The sequence below is a fragment of the Gekko japonicus genome, unplaced genomic scaffold (assembly GCF_001447785.1).
Source record: "Gekko japonicus isolate JY-2015 unplaced genomic scaffold, Gekko_japonicus_V1.1 scaffold1267, whole genome shotgun sequence".
Classification (NCBI taxonomy): Eukaryota; Metazoa; Chordata; class Lepidosauria; order Squamata; family Gekkonidae; genus Gekko; species Gekko japonicus.
This window is the reverse complement of record NW_015165275.1, coordinates 34828-45472: the sequence shown is the minus strand read 5'-3', so window position 1 is coordinate 45472 and position 10645 is coordinate 34828. Positions and strand designations below refer to the sequence as shown.

The 10645-nt window shown below is 48.3% G+C and overlaps 1 protein-coding gene across 1 annotated transcript in view; it reads right to left on the bottom strand.

Annotated features, from left to right (window-relative positions):
* The window catches only part of LOC107109581 (IgGFc-binding protein-like), a 65919-nt gene that overhangs the window by 30188 nt on the left and 25086 nt on the right, over positions 1 to 10645 (bottom strand). Inside the window, exons 4-8 of the mRNA XM_015410246.1 lie at positions 9096 to 10322; positions 7301 to 7650; positions 5114 to 5687; positions 3039 to 3640; positions 780 to 1374 (exon numbers count right to left, since the gene is read on the bottom strand). Of these exons, the coding sequence (XP_015265732.1) occupies positions 780 to 1374; positions 3039 to 3640; positions 5114 to 5687; positions 7301 to 7650; positions 9096 to 10322 (3348 nt within the window). The remainder of the gene's footprint in view (positions 1 to 779; positions 1375 to 3038; positions 3641 to 5113; positions 5688 to 7300; positions 7651 to 9095; positions 10323 to 10645) is intronic.

Here is a 10645-nt window from a genome sequence, read left to right as displayed (position 1 = left end):
TGAAAAGCTCAATATTGCATTTTACCCAAGAAAGATTTTTTTAAAAAAAAACAGGATCACAGTGTATAGCAGTAAATAATAGGGGGGAAATCACTGTGCATAATGGCTGCTTAACTTGCACTGAAATACAGTTGAATGTATATGTCGAATAGACCCAGCGCAAATCACATAGCACAGACCTCTGTTAAAAATAATAAATTGTTTTTTATAAGCAACAATTACAAATTTAAACTCCTTATGGCAAAATCTTGCAACAAACAGAGAGAAGTTGTTGCCAACGATGTTAAATCTGGAAGGCTCCTGTTCCTCCTAAAGATAATTTGGTGATTGGCTTATTCTATATATGAACTTTGACATTTGAAGATTGGTTTCAGACAATTCCGTGCTAGAGACTGTAATGAAAATACCTTTGGAGTTGATCCTCTCCTGAGGAAGACCTCTCACGAAATGAGTCGAAACCTAGGTGCTCATCAAGTTAATGCTTATGTTTGCTGCAAACGTTTGTCATAAATCAGAACAAGCTGACACTTTGTTCATGGCTGTTGTAAGATTTTGCCATAGGAATTTCTCCTGTGTTTATTATTATCAGTTGAAACTTTGTCAGTATTGTTGTAATTGACTTGTTATTTAGCAGTTTAAATTTGTAATTGTTGCCTATAAAAGGTCTATGATACGTGATTTGTGCTGGGTCTATTCCACATATACATTCAGTCATATTCAGTGTACATTGAGCAGCCATTATTCACAGTGATTTCTTCCTATTATTTGCTGCACTTTACCCAAGAGCAGAATGGACTCATACTCACTCCAGAAGATGTGGATTCTCCAGATATAGATGGTGACCTGGATGGTTTGACAGGCCATGGCGTAGGCAGCGATGACATGGCCCAGCACAGCCTGTTGGCCTTTGAACATGCAGACGTCATAGACACAATCAAGGAAAAAGATCTCGGGGTCGATTTTGCCATGGCACTCCCTAAACGGGCCGCTCTTGTCCACAAGGAGCCCACATTGTGCACTGATGCCTCTCTGGCGCTGGGCAATGGCTTCCAAGTCTGGACATGCCTTGAGGCTTACCTCTGTACAACCCCAGGATTCTGCTACCCTCCAGTGCTGACCCAAGGCTGTTGTAGGTGAAGTTCCCTCACCGTCCCTTGGGGTCAAGTCATCTTGTTTGTCTCCATTGAAGTTGCCACAGAGACCGCTAAGAGCACCTGCGTAGGTCCTGGGTACGGTGACCGTGAGACGGCTTTGCCAGTCAAAGGTGATTGTGAGACCAAAATCTGTTTGGATCATCATATTCCAGCCCTTTCTGTAGACGAGTATCTGTTCCAAGCCCAGCCTGTAGGGTAGATGGGTCAGCAAGCCATTTACCTAGAAGCAGAGAGAGAAAGTAGAAGGAATGGAGGAAGGAGGAAGGAACCTTCTGCCTGAAATCTGGGTACATGAACAGATAAAAGTTGAGCTAGATTTGAATCCAGTACAAGTTGTACAAGTTATTACAACACTCAGGACAATGGAACCCTCAGGGCTTAACAGAGATATCAGGTTCTTATTTCACAACATATGCTAAGTCACTCAGTTCTTGCTTATACCCAGAATTAAACTTTGTTGGTCTTAAAGGCACCACTGGACTCAAACTTAGTTCTCACATTTGTTTGTTAACTCTTTTATTATCTGTGTGCTAATTTGCTGCTATTCGCAGATCTTACTAACCATAGTGTTCCAATCTTAGCTGTACTTATGCATCTTGACTCTAATTAGCCATTCCTGGCAACTAAGCCCCCCACCTATATGTAACGCTTGAGGAAATCTGCTTCAGCGTATTTAAAGAAGTGTGCATCTACACATTCTAAGTCTCTCAGTTCTCACTTATACCCAGAACTGAACTTTGTTGGTCTTGAAGGTGCCACTGGACTCAAACTTAATTCTCACATCTGTTTATTAACTCTTTTATTTATTAAGAGTTTATTAACTCTTTTATTTTCTGTACTGGACACAAACTTAGTTCTCACATCTGTTTGTTAACTCTTTTGTTAACAAATGTATGCTAATTTGCTGCAATTCACAGGTCTTACCAACTGTGTTATTCCAATCTTAGTTATACTTATTGCTCAGTTCCCTATGTATCTTGACTCTAATTAGCCCTTCCTGGGAACTAACACCCCCCCACACCTTTTGTGGTGGTTGAGGAAGTCTTGTTTCAGTGAATCTGAAGAAGTGTGCAAGCACACAAATGTTTATACCCAGCATTAAACTTTGTTGGTCTCAAAGGTGTCACTGGATTCAAACTTTATTATATTGGGATGTGTGAGGAAATAAGCAGAGAAGCCATGCCGATTGAACTCCTGGGGATCATCTAGGGTCATATGTACTGTAGCACTCAGAAGGGAGCTTTGAAAATCTGTGCGAGAAACTCTTCCAGGTACTGAGCCATTTTTCATGCTTTCTAACAGAAATGCTGGAGCGGAAGAGAATGTGGAGAGTGAAGACTGTGGCAACTGTACTTACTGGCAAGCACTGGTGCAGAGGGCATGACAACAGACAGGCCTGTACTCACTTCTCAAAATAGCCCTCCAGTGTCTGTTTTAGGGTGCCATATTAACCAACTCTCTATGACTTATCACTCTTCCCATGTGCAAGTCTTTAGAAGCACAGAAGTGTCAGAGAGGCGCTATGTGTGAGCATCTGAGAAGCCAATCCCCTTTAAATGGGGGAAAACACAGCCGAAGACATTTTGCAGTCTAGGCCGATGCTAGGACACGGAAGGAGAGCGCCAACGTCTGAGGCCGCCGAAGAAAGCCAGACATCAGCAATGAATAGGCCCTGCTGCCAGATGCTGGTAGGAAGTCACCCCCCTCATGATTGTGGCCTTAGTTAGGGAACAAATAATTGTGTAAGCCACTCAGAGACCCCTCGGGGTTCGAGCGGGATACAAGCTGAAAGCATAAATAAAATAAATAAATACCATGTACCAGTCACACCCAACTAGATGTCGTTGGAAAAGTGCACAGGCAGGCTGGCTGGCTCAGACTCACCATGACTCTTCCCCGATAAGCCCAGCTGAGGGTAAGCTCCATCCCGTAGACTTGAACCTTGACCAGTTTGTTGAGGGACAGGGACCAGCCACCTTGGCGTGAGTTCTGGACCAGGACCTGGAAATCTATCAGCTCCTGGCTCTTCGTGCTCAGTCCAGCGAACAGGTAGAGACAGGTGCCCTGGAAGTTAAAACTCTGACCATCAAAGGTGTGATAATGGGAGTAGCCAATGGCAGCACAGGTGCCATAGCCAGTCGGGTAGCAGTTCTGGATACCGTTCTCGACCTTGCACTGTTCCCCACTCTTGCAACTCGCTGTCTGGCAGGTCACTCGCTTGGTTTGTGGGTCACAGATGCAACGCTTGGTGCAGGTGCCGTCTCCCCAGAACTCCTCCTTGGGGGAGAAGAGTTTCCCTTCAAAAACACACCCGCAGGCAGCCTGGGGGATGCATTTCCCGGCATCCAACACGAAGCCCTCATCGCACTGGCAGGTCTCCACGCAAGGCAATGAGGAACATTTGCTGGGAGCAGCTTGGTCGTTGCAGGTGGCGGGACAGGCAGAGCCACAGAGCTTGTAGTGACTGTTCCCAGGACAGGACAGGGCTGTGAAAAGTTAAAAGGAAAAGAAGAACATGGGAACATTGGTGTCTTTCTTGCTACACCCCTTAAGAACATGAGAAAAAGAGCTCTGCTGGATCAGACCGATGACCCATCTAATCCAGCATTCTGTCTCATACAGTGGCTGACCAGTTCCTCTGGATGGCCAACAACAGAGCATAGAGGCCGAGGCCTTCCCTTGATGTTGCCTCCTGGCTCTGGGATTCAGAGGCTTAGTGCCTCTGAATGGGGAGGTTCCCCTTAGTCATCACGGGTAGATAAGAACATCTCTTGATCAGGTCGGGCTTCCACTCCACGAGTTGCTTCCAGCAGTGATGATGGGACAGGAAGCACCAGAGGAAGCACATCTTAGCAGATGTCATTCCTGTTGCAGAGATCAGGAGCAGAGGTCATTTCGGGGGGGGACGCGGGGGAACACAGTTCCCCCAGGTGAGATACGGGGGGCGGGGCACATGACGAAGCCCCGCCCCCTGCTTCCGGCCGTCCCGCTTCCAGCCCTCATTCAGCCAGGAGGAGGCAGGAGAAGAGGGAGGGTAAGTTGCTTCCTCCCCACCTCTCCCCACCCCTACCTACCTGGGGCCAGGGAGGGCCTTCGCAGGGCTTCCTCGCACTCCCGCTGGCCTTGCAGGTCCACCGCCGGGCCCCTTCTGTCAGGGGGTGTGGCATATGCTAATGAGTTATGCTAATGAGTTCCCCTCGCTCTTTTTCTACGAAATGACCCCTGATCAGGAGGATCCAGATATCACAAGGTCAAAGATTAAAAAAACCAGCAAGCTGACTGGAAAAAAATCTAATGTTGTCAAACGTTCCTCCTGAATTAAAAAGCCATTCACATTGTTTAACTCGTTAGCTTTTTTAATCCTACTCTACTAAACAGTTTCCCAGCACAACAGATATCCATTATAATTGCGTGGAAGCTGCCCTCAAGCCGCACCTGACCCTGTAGGGTTTTCAAGGCAAGAGACGTTCAGAGGTGTTTGGCCACTGGCTGCCTCTGCGTAGCAACCCTGGACTTCCTTGGTGAGTCTCCCATCCAAGTACTAACTAGGCTTGACCCTGTTTAGCTTCCAAGAGCTGATGAGATCAGGCTAGCCTGGGCCATCCAGGTCAGAGCACAGTACAGAAGTAGGAGTTGGAGGAAGAGGAGGAGGAGGAAGAGGAGGAGATTGGATTTATACCCCACCCTGACCCTTCACTACCCAAGGAGTCTCAGAGTGGCTTAAAATCCCTTTCCCTTCCACTTCCCACGACAAACACCCTGCGAGGTCGGTGGGGCTGAGAGAGCTCTGTCGAGGACTGCTCTTGAGAGAACTGCTCTGAGAAAACTTGTGACTGACCCAAGGTCACACCAGCAGCTGCATGTGGAGGAGTGGAGAATCAGATCCGGTTCTCCCAAATTAGCACCCGCGCTCCTAACCACTACACCAAACTAGCTCCTGAGCAATCAATTCTACTCACGGCAGCCAGTGAGGGTCCTCCAATCAGATAGGACAACACCTTCTCTCTGGCAGGCATCTGCATAGTTCTTCAGTGCTCGGCACAAAGCCTCTCGATAGCCCTCGTAGATGTAGAGGTCATAGGCACAGTTGTCTACAAAGATCTCCGGATCGATGACAGAGTGACACTGGCTGAATGGGCCACCCTCCTTTTTGTTGATCCAGCCACAGAAAAGCTCAACTTTATATCTGATGAGCACCTCCAGGGTCACCTTCTTGCATTCTCCATGGCAGTCATCCCAGCACAGCCGGTCACCATCTTCCACCTTCCAGCTTTGCCCAAACTCCACAGGGCTGGGGGCCAAGGACCCGCTTGCGGTTTTAAAGTCATCGGCAGGGTCTCCGTTGTAGTTACCACACAGGCCACACATATTCTCGGAGAAGCTACTGGATACCTTCACCGCCAGGTAGCTGTTCCAGTCGTAGGAGACCTTTAGTGAGAAGTCAGTCTCAAGCATGACCAAACTCCCACTCTGGTAGAGATGCAGTTTGCCATCAAGGAGAGAGATGGGCAGCCGGGAACGCTGGTTGTTCACCTGATATAGTAAAAGTGGAAATTAGAGGAACGTTTAAAATGTTGCGATTACAAAAGGAAGTTCATAAAATCAGAGAGTTGGTGTGGCCCCAAAAGGGGTCCAGCTCCCTACTCTGTGAGAGGACTATTACGGCTGCCACTCTACAAGATCTCTGGGAGATCTCTAGGCCCCAACCTGAAGTTGGTAACCCTATCCCTAAAACCAGACCCCTTTTGAATGCAGATCAGGGAATTCAAGGCCCAATCTTAATTTCTTTGGGCCTGGTATAGGGTTGCCTTCCCCTCAATGGGGGTGGGGTGTTTCCCACTTTTGTGGGCCCCAATCCACTGCTGGACAGCAGGGGGGAGCCCTGCCCCTGAAGAGCCCTGTCATGCCCAGCACAATGACACATCATCTGGAGGTGACGTCATCGTGCCAGGCACATCATATGAGGGGATGCTCTAGCATTTGGGTAAAAACTCTATGGTGATCATAGAGTTTTTTAGCCAAATGCTAGAGCATCCCCTGAACGACATGCCCAGTGTGATGTAGTCACTTCTGAGTGATGGCATCATGCACGTGCACTTCACGGGTTGCCTTCCCCTCAATGGGGGTGGGGTCTTTCCCACTTTCGTGGGCCCCAATCCACTGCCAGCCAGCAGGGGGGAGCCCTGCCCCTGAAAAGCCCTGTCATGCCCAACATGTCCAGCACAATGACATCATCTGGAGGTGATGTCATCGTGCCAGGCACATCATGTGGGGGGATGCTCTAGCATTTGGGTAAAAACTCTATGGTGATCATAGAGTATTTTAGCCAAATGCTAGAGCATCCCCTGAATGACATGCCCGGTGTGATGAAGTCACTTCTGAGTGATGGCATCATGCACGTGCACTTCACACGTGTGTCAGAACACCCCAGGAGCCAGGCTGGAGCCCCCCACCAGGACAAAGGGAAGACCTGGCAATCCTAGCCTGGTATAAACTTGCAACACAGATGCTCTGTATCATACTATAACAGTTATTCAAGTGTGGCCATATTAGTCATGTTAATACTAAAAAAATTTTTAAAATTACAACAGATGCTTATATGTAATAGATATTTAGAGAACAGGAATTTTTTTATCACATGCCTGTTGGACTGTTAGCTACAAGCAGGGAAATCAGTTAGTGGAGCATTATGCAAGAACTCTTACAAATAAGCCTCCCATTCACCCACCCTGGGTGAGGAATTACCCACCCCAGCCCCAATTTCCCACCCCCGAGGAATTAAGGAATAAAAGAAAAAAAATGGCCTCCACATAGTGACGCTGTAGGAATTTCCTCTAGCCTCTATGGTAAAGGCCATAGGGACTAGGGGAGACAACATAGAGCATCACCTAGGAGTGACATTACATGCTTCATAAACTCTGCCCTCCCCGAGTACCATCCCAAAATTCTTCCGGCACTTTCTGCAGCAGTGTTGGGAACCCTGGTTATGGGGCTATTCACTCATAAACAGCCACACATAGAGAAATGGATGGTACAAAAGCAATGTTAGCCTCAGCTCTTACAACATGAGAAGAATCCATAATCTCTGTTTAGGCCTTGCTCAGTCATGGGCTTATACAGTCATGACATTAGAATGTGATCCTTACCCTGACGAGGCCATGTTCATTTCTGGCCACCTGTATATGATGCCCATAAACCTGGACTGTCAGTGATCCAACATAAGATACTGTTTGGCCGCCTCGGTTCTCATTCTTAACCATGATGTGAAAAGTTGGGAGGGTTGCATCCGATCCACAGGTCTTGGCCATGGTGTAGGTACAGGTGCCCATGAAGTTGTAGTACTGCTTGTCAAAAGTCTGGTAATGAGGGTCACCCAGGGCCCAGCATGTGGCACTGGACTGGGCCACACAAACCGGGTGGTCATTGATGATCTGGCAGGCTTCCTTCTTCCGGCATTGCGTGGAACTGCAGGAAGGTTTGGGAGGAGGCTGAGAGGCTGGCGAGAAAAGGCAAAGAAAGGGGTCAGTGGAATAGTAAGGAACTGAACGGAGCAGAAACGGAGGTGGAAATATATAGAAAAGAGATGGGATGGATGGCCATATAGGGGACAAACATAACAGATGGTACGGTGGGATGGAGAGAATCTCTTCCTTTTTTTTCTTTCTTTCTGAGAAAAGGCACGGTAACGCGAAATCATAAAACTGCAGTGCCGTCAAGTCGCAGTCAGCTTTTGGTGACTCCATAGGGATTTCAAGGCAAGAGACATTCAGAGATGGCTTTGCCATTGCCTGCCTCTCTGTAACAACCTTGAATTTCCATGATGGTCTCCCATCCAAGGGCCAACCCTGCTTAGCTTCTGAGATCTGGTGCGATCCAGCTAGTCTAGGCCATCCAGGTCAGGGCAAAACTGTGATTACAATAATTAAATCATCCTCATATCATAAGAACATAAGAGACGCCAATGTTGGATCAGGCCAAAGGCCCATCCAGTCCAACACTCTGTGTCACACAATGGCCAGAAATACCAGTGCCATCAGGAGGTCCACCAGTGGGGCCAGGACATTAGAAGCCCTCCTACTGTTGACCCCCCCTAGCACCAAGAAGACAGAGCATCACTTGCCCCAGAGCCCCTATCTATACCTTGTGGCTAATAGCCACTGATGGACCTCTGCTCCATATGCTTATCTAATTCCCTTTTGAAGCCATCTATGCTTGTAGCCGTCACCACTTCCTGTGGCAGTGAATTCCATGTGTTAATCACTCTTTGGGTGAAGTACTTCCTTTTAACCATTCTAACCCGACCACTCAGCAATTTCTCTCTATTCCTGGGAACCCTCCAAAAAATCAACTTCCAAAAGATCCTTGACCCTTGAAGAGTCTCCAGAAAAACAGAGTTCCAAAGCTGAGGGGCAGACACTAGGTCAGCCTTCTGTGTAATCCTGACTTGGCACATAGCTTGGAAACTTTAAAAGGGTGTTCTGTGTCAATCAGCAAGGTCATAATAGAATAAATGGGGAGGTGGTCTAATGAGGTTTGGCCCAGGTCCTGCCTGTGTGGTAAGTCATCACTTTCATGTTGCATTGAGCCCAAAGGAGAACAGAAAACCACTTGAACATACGGAGACCATTACAAACTCATCTGAAGTCAATGGAAGGGAGGGGAGAATCCATTGCTATATTTTTGTTCCACTTTTTTCCTGCTCCCAAAGCAGGTAACAGGAATCAGATTCTCCAGTTCCATCTTCATCCTCATAACGACCCTGTGAGGTAGATTATGCCGAGAGAGAGTAACTGATCCAAGTTCCCATGACAGAGTGGGGACTCAAACTTAGGTCTCCCGGATTGTGGTCCAGCACTCTAACCACTACACCCCCTTTTCACCACTGTTATGCCAACCCCAATAAATTCAGCTCCATTATCCTTGTCCCCAATCATTACTCACCACCTTGGCAGAGGGCAACTGCCCCGTAGCCATTCCTATTGGCTATGCCAAAACTCAGCAGGCCAAAGGGGGTGTCAGGATGGCCCATGACATGCTGGCTTGCTCCATTCCCCAGGCTGTATTCGCCCCACACGTATTCTGATTCCGGAATTTGTTTCCAATAAACGCCATCCAACAGGCGTCCACCCATGGCGATCCCAGCAGCAGCCGTCTTCTTGGCAATGATGAGGACATAATTCTCAAAGCCCGTCTGGCTCATGAGGGAGTAGGAGGTGCAATAACTGGATATATCTGGAATGCTGAGGAAGAATGGGTCAAAAGCTATCCCGTTGTGAGAACCACCGGTACAGAAGAAGAAAACTTGTATGCCAGCACTGGCTGAGATGTAGATGGGACCCGTCCGTCGCACTTCCAGCTGAAAAACTGTCCCAGCCGTGAGGAGCTGGTTCTTGTGGGCCCCACCAGAGAAGTAGGTGATGAGGGTGGTCTGGGAAGCAACGATGTAGGCAATGTCATAGTTCATCTGGAAGGAGAGCGGCGGAACGAAGAAGGCCCTGCCCCAGCTGGCCACGGGCAGTAGCTGTTCTACTACGTAGTTGCACTTGGTGTTCTTGTGCGCACAGCTGTGGCCGCTCAGCACTGCCACTGGTTGTGGTGACCTGATGCGCGTTCCGGAGAGATCTTGGCGGCTTTGGAACTGGACGGCTTCGTAGGGGAGAAGGGAGACACTCAGTTTTGCTCCTGCTTTGTAGATGCGCTCCTGGAATCTCACACTTCCCTTGAGAGAGATCTCCACTTGGACTGGATCACGCCATGCAATGATGGAGAATTCCTTATAAAATCTGTCTCCGTCTCCAGCAGGGGTGAGGACGTAGTAGTCTGTGCCGAGACTGTTTACAGGATAGACCACATTTGTGTCAGCAGAGTTCTCCTTGGAGCTGAGGGCCAACACCGAAACATCTCGATCGGCCTGCACCAAGATGGTGTTGCAGAATTTAGCAGAGCCGGACATCTCGGCATAAGCCGGAATGTTCACGACTTGTGTCTGACCCTGATTGAGGATGAAGTTGCTCTGGAAGTGGGATTTGTAGACCGAGACAGTGACTCTGGTGGAGGGTGCATAGCCAGAGATGAAGAGCTGGAACTGAGGCTTAGGGCTGTTCATCAAGTAGTTTTGCATGAAGGTTGTGATGAACTCCCGGCCAACAGGGGCTACAGCATGGAGGCCTAGAAGGTATGGGAGAAAGGGAAAATTTAATGCTATGGGAGAGGTGCTCCAATTTATTTGCCATCAAAGCATTGCTGACTTATGGCAACCCTGCAGGGTTTTCAAAGTGAGAGACATACAAAGGCAGTTTGCCCTTGCCCACCTCTAAGTCGTGACCTTGGGCTCCCTTGGTGGTCACCCATCCAAATGCTTACCAGGGCCAATTCTGCTTAACTTCTAATGAGATCAGGGTAGCCTGAGCCATCCAGGTTAGGGGAGGCGCCCCACTGAGAAACGTAAATATCATTTTTGTGAGGCTGTTAATGAAGAAGGGTGCTGCCTG